General features: G+C 37.6%; 1 protein-coding gene across 8 annotated transcripts in view; it reads left to right on the top strand.

Annotated features, from left to right (window-relative positions):
- The window catches only part of RAPGEF4 (Rap guanine nucleotide exchange factor 4), a 290,079-nt gene that overhangs the window by 97,674 nt on the left and 175,135 nt on the right, over positions 1-17,270 (top strand). For 2 of the 8 annotated variants that reach the window (XM_053907667.1, XM_053907665.1), the window contains exon 1: positions 15,813-15,955. The exons of 5 other annotated variants lie outside the window; for them this stretch is intronic. Coding sequence is in view for 1 of the 3 variants with exons in the window: in XM_053907660.1 (XP_053763635.1) it covers positions 3,599-3,616 (18 nt within the window). In the remaining 2 variants the exon portion in view is untranslated. Of the gene's footprint in view, positions 1-3,518; positions 3,617-15,812; positions 15,956-17,270 lie in introns of those variants that run through there. One more of the 8 variants, XM_053907660.1, reaches the window with a different exon arrangement.

Raw genomic sequence — 17,270 nt, 5'->3', positions numbered from 1 at the left:
TCTGCCCTGCCCTTGCTCATACTTTCTCTCTCTCTCAAAATAAAGAAATAAACTTAAAAATATATATAAGATCTCTCCCTCTAAATAAATAAATAAGCTTTAAAAGTATATAAAAAAGAAGCTTAATCTTTGAGGTTAAATGCAATTTATATATATATATATATATATATATATATATATATATATATATATGGCAAAAAACTCTTCTTGTACATACAAGTTAGGCTGTATTTTATGCTTGGTTAGCATACACCACTGAGTAAGTCTGTATGCTCTGTCTTGCCCAGCACCCAGGGAGACTTGGAGCAGGCACAGCCTCCCAAGGGCAGAATGGCTATGACCTCACCCTGTCCTCTCTTGGAAATCTCATCTCAACGACCTAGGTTGGGCTTAGGAGACCTGGGGCAGAAGCCGGGGTTCAGTCTCTAATGCCTGTTGATAGTTTTCAGGTGCCACCTGGGAGAATGGGCCTGGAGAATAAGGACACGCTTCCATCTCAGGTTTTTCTACTGTGAAGGCAGTGTCTGCTTTTCACGGAGTGAAAATTACTTCTGGACTTCTCACCTCCTCTCATTTGCCTCCTTCCTGTCCGACACCCCATGGTGAATCAGCTGTATGCTCTCAAGCATGAGATTCAATTACTTTTATTGTTAGGCTTGGCTATGATTGTCTTTAATAGTCAGAAAATTATCCAGCATCTAAAAAGCACAATTAGAAAATTCAGCCACAGTGTGTCCCTGTGAGTTTTGGCTGGCAGCAAAGAAGTAATTCTTCAGAGGAGTTCTTGTAGACATTTGGCATTTAGTACTAGCTCTCTGAATTTTATTTCACAAATGGAAACCTGAGGGTTTTTTTTTTTTTCACACTCCATTCAGTAGCATATTTTAGCCAATCTCAAAATGAAAGTATCAGTTTAATGTCATCCTTGAGGTAGAAAATATTTTATAGCTGATAATCCTTACTTTCTATGTACAACACCAGTCAAATATATGAATACTAAACATGTTCAGACTGGTTCTAGGCCTAAATATATTGGCATCCTTGGGAAATTTACTCAATTCATAAGCAACTTGTTTTCTTATTGGGAAGAAGCAAAGAAAGATTGTCTGATAGGAATACTAACTAGTACAAATGATAATGGTGAAAAGAAGTACTCTAGGAATTATTGTAGATGATAGCGACCTAGGGCATTTGCAATAAGGATCACGTGGAAGTGATTCTAGGCCAGGCTGGAGAGGTTTTGGATTATATGGGAACAGGGAGTCTTAGAGCTTTCTGGACCTAAAGTATTTTTGACAAACAGCAAGTGTTTCCTAATATGCCATGGCTAAATCTGTGACAGGAGAAGTCATTGCCTCCTACACTTTCGGGGAGCAGGAAGCCATGGCAGCAACACTTAATGAATGGCCTTGACAGTTCAGGGAACGTCCCTGCGTGAGTTGTTTTGAATGATGCCAACCGGTTTCAAGTGGGCAGGATTAAAATGCAAACCAAGCCCGGATTTTTTTTTTTTTTAATTAATATCTGATGTTTGCCAATCAGAGGAAAGGTGATAGAGTACAGCACACAAATTTCTGAGAGCTGTGTTGTCACCTGGACTAAGACATCCTTCCGTGAGATGGCCAGGGACAGCAGCTGGCCCTTCTGTGGCCACCAGGGAATGGATTTGACAGATGAGAGGAATATGTGAAAATATTCCTCAGACGTGGCCACAACTTTTGGTAAAATGCATAAACGTAAAACTTACCATTTTTGTCATTTTAAGTGTACAATTCAGTGGCGTTAAGTGCATTCAAAATGTTTTGCAAACATTACCACCATTTGATTCCAGAACTTTTTCATCACTTCATAAGGAAACCACATACCCATTTAGCAGTCACTCCCCGTTCCCCTCTCCCTCCAGCCCTGGCAACCATTAAGCAGGCTTTTTAGGAAGGGCCCTGAGGTTGGGAATTAGGAGATGGGAGTCTTTTCAAATCTGGGCTTCTGTCTTTGTGTTTTCCAACAACATAGCAGCCTCCTCATAACAGCGTGATGGCAAACCTATAATTTATGACTCCCTTCACAAAACTTTTAAAACAACTTTAGTGAAGTGCATTTATATATCATATAATTCACCCATTTCAAGAGTGTGATTCAATGGGAATCTGTACAAGATGGTGTAACTATCACCACAGTCCAGTATTAGAACCGTGTCATGCTCCTGCTTACGTCCCTCATGCTGTTTATAGTTAAGCCCATCCAACCCCCAGCCCCGGGCAACCACAGGTCTACCTTCTGTCTCTATAAATTTGCCTTTTCTGGACGTTTCATTTCAGTGTGATCATGTGATGTGTGGTCTCCATTTCTGGCTCCTTTCACAGAATATAACATTTCTGGAATTCATCCAGTGTAGTATATGTCAGTAGTTCTTTTTTTCATTGCAGTATTCCATTGATTGGATGTACCGCATTTTACCTATGCACTCACTTGCAAATATTTAAGGGCCCGGCATACTTTCTTTGTGCAATTCCACTACACTGTGCAAACATTTTCGAGGAAGTTTCTTGTCTGCAACTTCTAGAGGGTTATGTTGTTGGATGTCCTCTAATATGCTCACTCACTAAGGTTTGTCCAACATGAGTCCCAGGAGCAGATCCACATTCTTAGATCATTCATTTATTTAGCAAATATTTGTTGAGTGCTCACGGCATACTGTGCTCTCTGCTAGACACAAAGGATATGTTCTAGCACTTTTGGGATTTCTGCTGTAATGCAGAGATTCTTCACACCATGCACAGCTCCCCTTCTGGTGGGTTGAAGGAGCAGGCACATTCTATTGGGACTGATACTCAGTCATAGGCAGCTTTCTCTCTGTTTCCTTCCCTGAACTTCTCACTCTTGAAATACTCAATGCTCCTCTGAGATGCTCCCATTTCATCCTGAGTCTCCAGCAAATTCTGTCTGATGTCTCTTCTACCTCTGGAATGTGATAAAACTTAGGGATGGAATGGTCTCATTGTATGCCTTGAATGTGTAAATGAATGATGAATGAATGACTCCCACTAACGAATGAATAAAGGAATGAATGAGCAAATAGAAAAATTAGGGGCACTGACCTCTTCAGATCTTGACTTCTAGACATACTTGTTCCCTCTCTTGTTAGAGTCAGGGGTTGCATGATTCCCTCTCTAGAATGAAGGCAAAAGTACATAAGAGGAAATACAGTAATCTGATGTTCCCTCTGCTCCTTGGAACAGAGGCTTGACATCAACTTCTTATCACTGTCATTGATATTTTAATGGTATCCCTAGGGTCACTCTCCAGGCAGACTATTTAGGGAAACAATATGAAAATGGTCTTGCATGGCTGGGTGACCTAGCCCAGATGCCAAAGGTAGTGACTTACAATGGCTTCTCCAGGCCCCTCCCTGCTCCATTCTGCCACCACCCGGCTCATGATGCTCTTAGCTTCCTCTTTGACTCCCGTCCTGGGTCATCCTGCCTGACCAGAAAGCCAGAAGCAAAGGGGACAGGACACACACTGTGTATTCCTGTGGGACACTGGGCAGAAGGTGGAAGAGGGAAGACCCAGGAGGCTAAACCAGGCAAGGTGCTTCATGTGGAGAAGAAAACAGGTGGTTCTGTGAGGGCTTTACTGCTTGCATTCTGGTGGCTGGGGTGTAATCAGAGCCCCATTAAAACTACTGGGACAAAACATTAAAAGGGGAAGAGACATGGACATGTCTAGTTCCAGAGATTACTTAAGGTTACTTGAAGCTTTAAAAACAGATAATAATATTTTTAAGATTATGTTATTTTATAGGACTAAATACATATGTGTTATCTACTTTAATGAGACCATGTTTTAGCCTTGTCCATCTATGGATAATTCTGGAGATTTTCCTTTATTTCTATGGTCACTGGTTGGGGCCCATTGGTTTGGTCCATCATACAAATGTACTTCATGGATGGTGGACATCATACTCCTGTTGAGGGTCTACTATGGGTTACTATGTCCGTCCACCCCTTACAGAAGGTCTCTTCATCCTTGGATGAGCCATAGCCTGCTGGGTTCCATTTCTTATTGGCAGAGAAATATTGAGATGCTAGTTGGATAGAAATTACCTTGGGTTTGGGTTGATTCCGTTTTTGCTTAGCATCTTTACCATTTAAAATGTGCTCATTTTGAGGTACCTCAAATACATTTTATCTATTCTAAATTCATATACAGAGAAAACTTCTCTCTGAGCCAGCTCCAACAAAAATACAGTGACACCTGGTACTAATCTTGTGAATCAAAAGTCGAGTGTACATTCTTTTCTTTTTTTTCCTTCTTGACACTTTGCTTTCAATTTATACTAGATCCTTTCTGTTGAGTTAGTAATTTCATTTTAAGTATAGAAATCAAGTTTAATTAAAGCTTTCTTGCCATTTAAAATAATAATTTGTTTATTTAACATTCTTAATTACCTTGGGTAAATTGCCTATAGAGGCTCACCTAATTCATTTGTTTGTTCAAATTATTACTGTCATTTGCATATTTTGAAAGACACCACTTTAATGAAACAGTGAGGTGAAGTCAGGGCAGATGATTCCTCTCTGTGGCAAATGCTAAAGCGATGGTCTTTCTGCTTTAGTCTGTTTGTTCAGCTGGAAGGTGTGCATCATCCTACTGAGTTTTCACAAAAGATCAAAGTTTTAAAAAGCTTCAGTATTGGAAAATCATTAGTAATGAAGTGTCTGGGAGGGGTGGCAATATGATGAATTGAAAAGCATTCAATTCAATTGAACAGTCCAGCCAGGGACTGCCACTTACACAACCTCCTTTAGCTTCTTAGAATGAATGCAAGCATGCCTCTCCTTAACCCCAAGATATGTCTTTGCAGAATTGTGGCTATAGATAACATTTCTAATGCCTTTGAAGAACTTAAAATAATTTGTTGAAAGACTTTCTGTTATTAGTGGGAAAATGTGATGTGGCACAAAGGCAACAATTTTATTCTGAGGGTATTATAACCATTTATCGGTGTTAATAAATAACCACCTGTAAGAGAGGAGTTTAGAGAACTTAAAATGATAAATAAGTGAGAATGATTTCTTATTTGCTTATCAATTATTTTAAGTATGGGTTTTAGCTCATAATCTTTGGGAGTGCTATTTTGACTGTTCTTTGGGAGCTTTTCTTTTTTTTATTATGGAGGAATGAGGGATTTCTTCATAGTTCTTGACAAGTTTGCAGGATAACTTGGTTGAATCTGTTTCTGATTTATTGATTTTAAGTCAATCCCAAGCCTCCTAAACTTTAGAAACTGATTCATAGTTCCCACTATTAAAAAGAAACCCAATTTGATAGAGCATAATAGAACACATTGCATTAAGTATCTCCAGGTTTCCTATTGCCTATAACGAAAATGTGGAAAACATTCTAACAAGAGCCCTTCATTAGTGTTAGTTATATACTAAAAGCATCTCTGAATGATGTGGCCCCAAGGCATATCTCAAATAGGAAACATTCTCCTTTTTATACTAATGGATTATTTGTAGAGAAAGCGTATATGCATCTTATGAAACACTAGTAATGAAAGTAAATGAATGCCAGAGCCAGTTTTTGATGTTTGCACTCCAATTTAAAGTCTATGATAAAGGCAGGAAGTTTGCTCCTTTCTGAGCCTGGTTGAGCCTGGATCCTTCTCTTCTCTCTTTGTTCATGAAGGCACAGCCCCTTGTCCAGCATTAATAGGGCATGCACTTTTAGACCTTCTCTCTGTTGTAGCAGAAAAGATGCTATCCTGACACTCAAGAATCCTGCCGTGATGATGTAGTAACCCTGTGACCTTGGGCAAGTTACTTCCATGGACTCATTTCTTTACCTGGGAAGTGGTTGTCTGTAGATGAATTAGACATTTTAAAAGGTCATTTTAATTAAAGTCTGTGCTTCCAGTGGTAATAGATTGTCTCTGATCTATATTCCTCCCCATGGTCTCCACACATGCAGGGGTGGGAGTTGGGGAAGCTAATTCCTGGAGTCGAGGTACAGTGAGAAGGTATGAATTAGAGAAGAGCAGGCCGGCTCACTGCCTTATCATGCTCTCAGTTCTGATGAGCCTCCTGTGACCATATGCTGAATCTTTGATCTGACCTGGGTTTGTAACTCCCATTCCCCATTAGGGGTAGAGGGAGGTGGGGGCACTGGGAAGGATCTTAGAGATGCAGATATCTGGAATATGCTCTTGATGTCTAAAATAAAAACTCTACCTTTGTTTAAAAAAACACAAAAGAATTCTTTTTCTCTTGTTTGACTTAGAAAATAAAAGGAAGGACTCTAAACATTGTGACTTTCAAATTTTGATTTTTTTTTTGCATTAGTAAGGGATTTTATTTTACCTTTTAAATTATAAAAATATCAATAAATATTAAAAATTCAAACTATAGGGGAGCCTGGATGGCTCAGTCTATTGACTGTGCAACTTCAGCTCAGATCACGATCTTGCAACTCTTGAGTTCGGGCCCCATGTCTGTCGGGCTCTGTGCTGACAGCTCAGAGCCTGGAGCCTGCTTTGGATTCTGTGTCTCCCTCTCTCTCTGTCACTCCCCTACTCACGCTCTGTTTCTCTCCTTCAAAAATAAATAAACATTAAACATTTTTTAAAAAAAATTCAAACTATATGCAAAGGATATTAAGCAAAAAATGAAAGTCCTTTTTTTAATTAAAAAATATTTTTTAAATGTTTATTTTATTTTGAGAGAGAGAGAGAGCAAGTGGGAGGGGCGGGGGGGGGGGGAGGAATAGAATACTAAGCAGGCTCCATGCTATCAACAGAGCCCAATGTGGGGCTCTATCCCATAAACTGTGAGATCAGCCTGAGCTGATATAAAAAGTTGGACGCTTAAATGACTGAGTCACCCAGGCACCCCCAAAATGAAAGTTCTTTCTACTCCCATTATCTAGAGCTATCTGCTATTAACACTTTCATTTGGATATTTCAGACATTTTCCTGTGCACATATCAATGCAATTATCATATATGCATATCTTTTTGCCTTAAAAAATTGAATTGTACTGTAACTACAGTTATACCAACTTCTTTTTTTTTTTTACTTAAATGTCTTTCATAGATATTCTGCTGTGAGAGTACTTACAGATCACAGCAAGATATGTATTCATTAAAAACAACTGGACTTGTTTATGTGACTATGTAGACATAATAAATCATACATAAAAGCAGTAACACTGTAGACAGTGTCAAACTATAACACACTTCATCTTTCTGTTTTTGGAACGTTAGTGAGAATTAGCCATTCTGGTGTTCCTTGCCCTGAACTTTTTCATAATCTGGGCCCCAGAATGAGGGTAACTTTATTCCTTGAAGTAGCTCTCTATTAGCTATTCTGATGAATAAATACTCATCGTCAGTAAGCTAATATGTAACCCTTCCTGATTTTATATTTAGGTATATGTAGTTTAAAATTTTGCTTTAATGCTTACATAGTGTGTGTCAGGCACAGTTCTAAACGCATTTCAAATTGAAACTCACTTGATTCTTTTAACAACTATATGAGGTAGCTACCATTATCCCATTTTCATTTCTTTGTGGTTTTTCTATCTACACAATTACGTTATCTGACAAAAGTGGGCGTCTTATTTTTTTCTTTCTAACCTTTATGCCTTTTATTTATCTTTCCTGCCTTGTACTGTTGAGGACCTCCAGCACAGGGTGAATAGAATTGGTGAGAGTGGACATCCTTTCCTTGTTACTGATCTTGGGGAAAAGCATTCAATATGTCACCACTAAATAAGATAACTACAGATTGAGGAGATCCCCCTTCTGTTTTTAGTTTGCTGAAAGTTTTGATCATGAATTGGTATTGAATTTTGTCAGACTCTTTTCTGAGTATATTAACATTCTATATGGTTTTTCTCTTTTATTCTGGTAATAGTATCAATTATAATAATTGGTTTTTAAATGTTAAAACTGTATTACATTCCTGAGATAAACCCTACTTGGTCATGATGTAAAACAGGATGATTATCTTTATATATTACTCGATTTTATTTGCTAATATTTGCTAAGAATTTTTGTGTCTATATTTGTAGACACTGAGCCATAATTTTCTTTTCTTATAGTATCTTTTTCAGATTTGGTATCAGGATTATGCTGGCCTCATACAATGAGTTGGGCAGGGTTCCATCCTGCTCAGTTTTCTCAAAAAAGTTTGTGTAAGATTAACATTCTCTCTTCCTTGAATATGAAACCATTTGTGCTGGAGTTTTCTTTATGTGAAGGATGTTGGTAGTATATTCAATTACTTTAATAAGGATTGAACTGTTAAGACTTTTAATTTCATTTTGTGTTGCTTTTGGTAAATTCTATTTTTCGAATGTGTCCATTTTATCTAAATTTCCAAGTTCACTGACACAAAGTTGTTTATCATACTTATTATCCCTCAATATAGTTGGGTCTGTAGAGACATCTTTTTCATTCTTGATGCTGGTAGTTTGTATTCCCTCATTTTAGTTTTATTTCAATCTAGCTAGGAATTTGTCAAATTTGTTGATCTTGCAATGAACCAACTTTCAGTTTTCTTGATTTTCTCTATTGCTTTTCTGTTTTTCTATTTCATTGATTTATGCTCTTTTAAAAAACAATTTTCTTTTTTCTATTTCCTTTGGATTTGTTTTTTATTCTACCTTCTCAGAAACTTGGGTCATTGCTTTTATACCTTCATCCTTTTCTTTTTATTTTTTGTGTGTGTGGTTGGTTTTGTTTTGTTTTTTTTTTTTTTTGAGAGAGAGAGTGAGCAGGGGAGGGACAGAGGGAGAGGGAGAGGGAGAGAGAGAATCTTAAGCAGGCTTCCTGCCCAGCACAGAGCCTGACATGGAGCCAGACATGGGGCTGGATTTCATGATGGTGAGATCATGACCTGAGCTGAAATCAAGAGTTGGGTGCTTAATTGACTAAGCCACCCAGGAGCCCCTACCTTTATCCTTTTCTACTATAAGCATTTACAGCTATAAATCTCCCTCTAATTACTGAGCTATGGCACACGAATTTTGATATATTGTGTGCTCATTATTATTTACTTCAAAATATCTTTGCTGCGATTTCTTCTTTATTTTCTTTTTCAAAAAAATTTTTTTACTGTTTGTTTATTTTTGAGAGAGGGAGAGACAGAGTGTGAGCAAGGGAGGGGCAGAGAGAAGGAGACACAGAATCAGAAGCAGGCTGCAGGCTCTGAGCTGTCAGCACAGAGCCTGAAATGGCACTTGAATCCACAAACCACAAGATCGTGACCTGAGCTGAAGTTGGACACTTAAACAGACTGAGCCACCCAAGCGCCCCTGACTTCTTTGAAGTTGTTATCAATTTCTAAATATTTGGGGTTTTCTGGATATCTTATTGTTACTATTTTTAGTTTAATTTAATTATAGTTGGAAAACATATTTGGTAGAATTTCATTCATTTGAAATTTATTGAGACTTGTTTATAGCACACCAAATTGTCTATCTTGGTGAATGTACCATGTACACTTGAAAAGAATGTGTATTCTGCAGTTGTTGGGTGCAGTGTTGTGTAAATGGCAATTAGGTTAGTGTAGTTGATAGTGATATTCAAGTCTTCCCTGTTCTCACTGTTTTTTGTTTTGTTTTGTTTTTGTCTTGTTGTTCTATTAATTACCAAGAAAACAGTCTTAAAATCTCCAACAACGATTTTGGATTTGTCTATTTATTCATTAATTCTGTCAATTTTGTTTCAAAATGCTCTATTTTTAGGCACATATCCACTTACTATTTTCTTCTTTCAGATGCCTTTTTATCATTATCAAGTGTCTCTTTTTTTTTTTATTTTTTTTATTTTTGAGACAGAGAGAGACAGAGCATGAACGGGGGAGGGGCAGAGAGAGAGGGAGACACAGAATTGGAAGCAGGCTCCAGGCTCTGAGCCATCAGCCCAGAGCCCGACGCGGGGCTCGAACTCACCGACCGCGAGATCGTGACCTGAGCCGAAGTCGGACGCTTAACCGACTGAGCCACCCAGGCGCCCCTCAAGTGTCTCTTTTTATGTCCAGTAATACTCTTCACCTTGAAATCTAGTTTATATGATATTAATATAGTCACTCCAGCTTTCTTATGCTTTCTCTTTTTCCATGCATTTATTTTCAGACTATCTGTTCTATGTATTTAAAGGTTACGGAGAACATACTTATGAGTTTTAATTTTTTATGCATTCTATCAATTTCCATTTTTAATTGGAGTGTCTAGTCTATTTACATTTAATATAATTGTTTATATGGTTGGGTTTAGATTTACAGGTTCTCTATTTTTTTCCTCTTTGTCCCATCTACTTTTTTGTTCCTCTCTCTTCCTTTCCTGACTTATTTTGGATTAACTGAATATCTTTTAGAATTCTGCATTAGTTTTGTTTTTCAGAAAGCAGGTGCCAAGGTGAAGTTACAAGTGCTAGAGATTTGCAGGGTGCAATGCCATCAAAAGATAGAGAGGAGAGAGAGCAGGTATCTGACATCTGTGAAAGGAGGGAACAAGAAAGGAGGATAGGGTAGAAAGAACCTTAAACTGCACTGTGATTTTGAGAAAGTTTCTGCCAGCCTGATGGAGGATTTTGATCAAAGATTGCTGATAGATGAATATTGCACTGGGCAGAATCGGCCAAGTGCTCATATCCCTGTCATGTTCAGTTATTGGCTAACTGCAAAGAACATAGCTTTGATTCACTCACAGTGGATCCCTAAGGTGCTGCCATTAGATGCTGTCAGCTAACCACACTCCTCACAGCTGTCAAGTTTCTTCTAGAAGGGAGGTCCAGGTGAGGCAGGTATCTTCATGGCTGCCTCAATTTCCATTTTAATTTTTTTATTGACTTTTTAATTGTATCTCTTTGCATTAGTTTTTAGTGGTTGCTCTAGAGAGTACCATATATATTTTTAGCTTTTCACATTCTGCTTAGAGGTAATATTGTACTGCTTCATGTCAAGCACTGGAACATTGCAACAGCATAGTTTCATTTACTGGCTCCTTCATCTTTTGTGCTATATTGTCATCATGCTTATGTTATAAGCCCCACAATATAGTGTTATAATAACACCATAGTTTTTATAGTTTATAGAAAATAGTTTTATGTCTTTTAAAGAATTTCAAAGGAGTGTGTGTGTTTGTGTGTGTGTGTTTTACACTTACTCACATATTTACCATTTACCATTTTCAGTGGTCTTCATTCCTTTCTCTTTCTGTAGATCCAAATAACCTTTTGTAGAATTTATTTTTATCCTGTAGAACTTTCTTCAACATTGCAAATAGTTTAAATCTGCTGGCTATTAAGTCTTTGAGGTTTTGTTTTTCTGAAAGTGTCTTCACTTAACCTTCATTGTCTAAGAATATTTTTGCCAGATATAGAATTCTAGCTTGACTGTTGCTGCTCCTGTTGGCACTACAAAGATGTCATTCTTTTATCTCTGAGCCTACATTATGTTTGATGAAAAATTAGTGTGGTTTTATCCTGTGTATGATATGCCATTTCCCCTGGTTGCTTTCAAGATTTTCTCTTTATCTTTGAATTTTAGCACTTCCAATATGTGCCCTGGCATGGGTTTATATTTTGTTTTATTTTTATTTATCCTGTTTGGAGTTGGAAGAGAGTTTTGAATTTGTAAATTTATGTCTGTTTTTACAAATTTGCATTATTATTTTTTCAGGATTCTTTTCTTGCCTATTCTTTCTTCACCCTTCCTTCTGGGATTTCAATTACACATGTGTTAGACATGCTATTATATCCCCCTGGACCTTGAGGCTTTGTTCATTCTTAAAGTTCTTTTCTCTATTTCTCAAATTGGATAATTTATATTGTTCTATCTTTAAGTTCACTGGTAACTTTTTATTATTTTTTTCTCTAATCTGTTGTTAGGTCATCCAGTAAATTTTCTTTTCAAATTTTTCTTTGGGTTTAGAATTTCCAATTGGTTCTTTTTATAATTTCTCCTTCTCTGCTGATATTTCTTTTATATCCTTTAGCATAGTTACAGTAACTGCTTTAAAAATCCTTGTCTACTAATTCCAATATCTTCATAATCTGGGAATACGTCTCTGGGGATTATCTTTTCTTTTGATAATGGGTTTTCCTGTTTCTTTGCATATCTAGTAATTTTGGAATGTACCTTAGACATTGTGAGTGACATAGAGATTCTAAATTCTGTCATATACCTTTAAAGAGAATTGATTTTCTATTTTAGCAGGCAGTTAATTTAATGGAAGTCAGATTCCAACTTGGTCTTCCCTGTGATGGACATTAGCAGAAATATGTTTAGTTCTTGTCATCTTTGCTGGGATACTTGAGGTCTGCTCCACATATGTATAGTATTGGGAGTAGTAAGAGATTTTCTCAGATTTTATGTACTGAATTTGAGGCTTCTCCTCTGTGGTTGTCTTCTCTCTGGGATTTCCTCCCACATTTCATAGCTGCTGTCATCTCTGATTTCTTAGCTACAACATGCCAGAGATCTAGCTACTACGTGGAACTGACTAGGTCTCCCATTACATAAAAAGCTATAAAACATGAGTAATTTATCAAGAGCCATTTTTTCAAGTGTTATCCTCCCCTTTCACTCCTGCCTGCTCTTGGTCACTGTCCAGTGCCTTCAGATAGCTGTGTTTTTAAAGTTTTTTTTTTTTTTTAAGTTTATTTATTTTGAGAGAGAAGGGTGGGGGAGGGGGGAGAGAACATGAGTGGGGAGGTGCAGAGAGAGAAGGAGAGAGAGAATACCAAGCAGACTTTGCCCTGTTAGCACAGAGCCCATCATGGGGCTTAATCTTGCAAACTGTGAGACCATGACCTGAGCCAAAATCAAGAGTCAGCTGTTTAGCCAACTGAGCCAGCCAGGTGCCCCTGTTTTTTAATATTTTAATCCAGAGTTCATGATTGTTATCTGTGAAAAGGTTGGTCTGATAGGAGTTATTTTTATGACCAAAAGCAGAAGTCTATTATCCCCCTTTATAGATGAATTTAAAGACACTCACACTACATTAAGCTTATGTACATTACCCAAGGTCATACAATTGGTAAGTGGCAGGGCTGTGATTTGAACACAAGTAGTTTGGTTCTAGAGTCTTAGGATTTGGTCCAAGGGTACACTTCAATGATATGAATTTTTAAGACAATGGCAGGAAGAATAGGAAATATTCTTGGACTCATGGAGCCTTCTGGTGTTAAGTCCTTATGCATTGGACCATTCTCAAGATCTCATTACTCAGTGGATACTTCTCATATCTTTGGGTGTGTACATTATTTCATGTACAAGTTTACACACAAGTTGTATTAAAGGATTATGTTGTTTTTGGTTAATTGGAAAGTAGATCTTTAGTTATGAGAAATTTCATATTTTCAGCATTCTGTGATGTACTCCTTGGGCCGCCTTACTTAGAAACTGGTGTAGTTTATCATGTCGTTCTTTTAGTGATTAAAATAAAGAGAACTTTTGAAGGAAAGTAATATCAACAGTAATATAATGAATGTTTAGAAATTATTTATTGATGAAATTCAAAACCACAGTTATGGGATAGTTGACTTTTAAGAAGTTAAGTTTAAGATAGATTTAGCTGATGTGAACCATAGACCTTGGAAGCATAACAGTAAGACCAAACCTGGGGCACCTGGGTGGCTCAGTCAGTTAAGCGTCCAACTCTTGGTTTCAGCTCAGATCATGATCTCATGGTTTCATGGGTTCAAGTTCTGCATCAGGCTCTGCAGTGGCAGCACAAAGTCTCCTTGGATTCTCTCTCCCTCTCTCTGCCCCTCCCCAACTCATGCTGTCTCTGTCTCTCTCAAAATAAATGAATAAACTTAAAAAAAAAAAACAAAAAACTTGAGCAGTACTATTCCTTCTTGATTGTTTCCCTTTTTCTCCTCTGGACTAAGTAGTTTCAGTTAACATTCATGAAATGATTCGTTTCATCTTATCCCTGTAACCCTTGGTTTTATCTTCACTTTGCATTTTAGAGTCTGGCTGGCTTCATGTTGATTTCACCATAGTTTGTAAGCTGATTTGTAGTGAAATCTTATTCACGTATGTTACTTTCAAACTAAAGGGAAGGGCCTATGTATTTGATTTTGGAATTCTCTCGGCATCCCACACCAGTGCTCGGATACCACAGTCAAGCTGATTGGCCAGTAAAGAGCAGGGGTTCAATACTTGATTGATTGATGGTTCTGAATTGCAGCCACTCAGTTCTGGGAAGGTGGGCTTATCTTCTGAGTTTAATAAAACTGAGTCCTTGAAGGCCGTGATAAAGATTTTGGCTTTCATCCTAAGAGTAACGGGAAGCAATGCAGAGTTTTAAGCAGTTGAGCGACAAGCCCAGATTGGAATTTTTAAAATAATTACTCTGGATGTTTGTGGAGCAGTTTAATATAACCCAGTTCTAGAGTGTAGAAATTAATGTAAATGATTAAATTTTAACCCAGAGATATAATCTAGAAGAACTAAACCCCAGATAGTCTTCAAGCAGAACCCCCAAGTGTTATTTCTCTCAACTGCAATTTTGAAGAATATTGAGAAGCAGAAAGTTTGAGACTGACTTTTTCTTTGGCAGGGGTGTGTGTGGGGGAGAGTCAAGGGCCTAGAATGTATTTTGCATTTCTGAAAAGAGACTTTATTTTTACAATGAAATATTAAAGCAATATGAATATCAAGGAATTAGGGAATTGAATATCAAAAAGCTACTAAAAATGACAAGTCTATATTTTATGCCTTTATGGAAAATATATGTCATAATTTGTTAATTTGAAAAAGCAAAATTAAAAATGTAATATAATTTTGAAAACAATCATGCTTTCTCTTAACAAAAATACACAAAAATAGAGATGAAACTTTTATACTTTGCTATCCACCAAATCCTGTTGCTTAACAGCTGTTAAAAAGTTATGTTGCTTAAAATGAGAAAACAAACCTAATATTTCAGTAATCATTGGAAGTCTGAGTTAAAAGTGTTGAGATGCTGCTAAGAGAGCAAAATTTTCGAGAGATAAAAATGTACTCTGACATGTTTCTTCTTCCCAAACATTTGTGGAGATTGAAAAAATTCCAAATGTGTCTTGAAGAAAGGAATTGACAACTCCTGAATTAAATACAGTGTTTGGCTCCTGCTTCAGACGGTATTTATTGGTAGGTTATAACAAGGTTAATAACAATTTGTTTGCTTGATTCCCCCAAAGTTTTGTAGGATTTTGTGCTGCTTGTATATAACTTGCCAAATCATAGCACTCATATTCCTCATTAAAATTAACATTAAATTATGCATATGTAAAACAAACCTGGGTGGAAAAAGAAAGAGATTTGTCAGTAAAAAAAAGTCAGCAGGTGCCCTAACAGTGGGCAATGAGTGGGGTATCAAGTTACTCTGTTTTTTGTAAACAGTGTCAATTCTGTATTCTGGGCTGAAAAACCTGGCAAATGACAGCTCTCCCTCGTATTTCCTGAGGTCATTTCGTACCATTTTAAAGGATAAATCATAAATAGACCTTTGAACTAAGACAGTCTCGCTGGACCTATCCTTTTGCGACTAACTTCCAGTCTCAATGGGATATTGAAGGGGAGGCTCGATAGAATACACAGTGGAATCCTTGTCCGGGAATGACTGCCTGGCAATTGTTTCATGGAAAACAGGGAGGGGTGGGGGACAACAACCCTGCTCTGTTCACTGGCTCTTTAATTTAGATTACCAATGATAAAGCCGGGGCTACGGCTAAAGAAAGGTAGGATGCATACGCAGAAACATTAGTGCTAATATGCTGCAGAAAGACAAGATAAATCAGCCCAGCTCTCATACATCACTGAGGGAGAAGCTGATTGCAACTTGACCATGTGCCTGAGTAGTCCCATCAGTGAGAAGAGCAGAACATGGATTAAAAAAAACTAGAATGTACCCTTAGGGCTACTGCTGTGCTGGACCTGGGAGAAGTGTCTGGTGTAAGTTTCAGCTTGTTTTATCCACGTATTTACCAGTGTGTTCCCATGCGGGGAGCTTGTTTCTCTTTCTGTGTTTTCATGGAAGCTTCAAGCATGTTTATTTACAGTCGTAGACTTCATTTTCTATGGATATAATATCAACCTAATAAAGTTCTTCATAGAGGACAGTTTAGCCCCGTGTTTATCCAGGAGAGAAATGTGAGAAAGTGATGGTTATCCTTACTGTCCATAGGAAGCCTGTGGGTGAGTTTTGTTTTTTGTTTTGCTTTTTGTTTCGTGGGGAGGTGAGGGTTACAAAGGTGGATTTTAAACTAAAAATTCAGTTCTTTTGCCATTCACTTAAAAAAAAAAATGCAGTGGTAACCCAGCATTTCTTTCCTCCTGTGGTCTTTTGTTTTGAAAAACTGTGTTTGAATATGTAAGCCAGACTGCTTGGAATGCATTATATTTTATGACTGGGATGTTTGTATTGTTTCATATCTGTTATTAGACAAAATAATCATAAAGGGTGTTTTCTATGGACCTTTTTATATTCCAAAATTAAGTACAGATGGCAATTTCCAACAGTTTTAAAAATTTGTCAATTATTTAATTTAGCATCACTTAAGCATCTGCACAGGGAGAAAGCTGAGATGGTACAGAAGCTGAATAAGCATTGATTGCTCGTCTGAATTGCATCTTTAAAGTTTTCGCCTCAAATCTCTGATTTCACAGTTTATTTTTACCAAATTAGATTATCATATTTCATTATCAAGACTGCAAATGGGTGGAACTCTCTCAGATATCCTACATTTCCCGTTAGAACAGCGCGTAAAGCGCCTGCTGATTGTTACTCTGAGGGAAATTCTCATGCCGGCTCCCCGAGAAGATGGCTTAAATAATGCATGGGTAAGAGTGAAGCAAGATGGAATTTATGGCCCAGACACTGAGTTCGGGCTTTTGTTCAGACGAAAGACCACATAAGTGTGAGCGTATTAACATACTCTGAGGCTCCAGGGGAAGGGCGTAACTGAATGAAATTAGTGGCCACATGGTACTGTCCACGTTATTTCAAAACAAGCTTTAAAACAGTCCACCAAGCCTAAAGTGTGGTTTGAGGAGCTGAGGAAGGGGAAACTTGAAGTGTCAGTTGCAAACAGAATTCCCTGACTGAAAATTCCATGGGATAGACATAGGAAGTGAGTGTTCTGTAGGGGGAGGGTGGCCCTAGAGAGAATGGATGAGTGACTGATGAAAAGCAGCATGGTGGTCTTGTTAGGAAGGAATAAACCTTGACCAGACTGCAGCATTCTATATATTATGTCTTCCATCTTGT

The sequence above is a fragment of the Panthera pardus genome, unplaced genomic scaffold (assembly GCF_024362965.1).
Source record: "Panthera pardus isolate Hobbes unplaced genomic scaffold, ASM2436296v1 HiC_scaffold_10, whole genome shotgun sequence".
NCBI lineage: Eukaryota > Metazoa > Chordata > Mammalia > Carnivora > Felidae > Panthera > Panthera pardus.
This window is presented reverse-complemented; position numbering and strand designations above follow the sequence as displayed.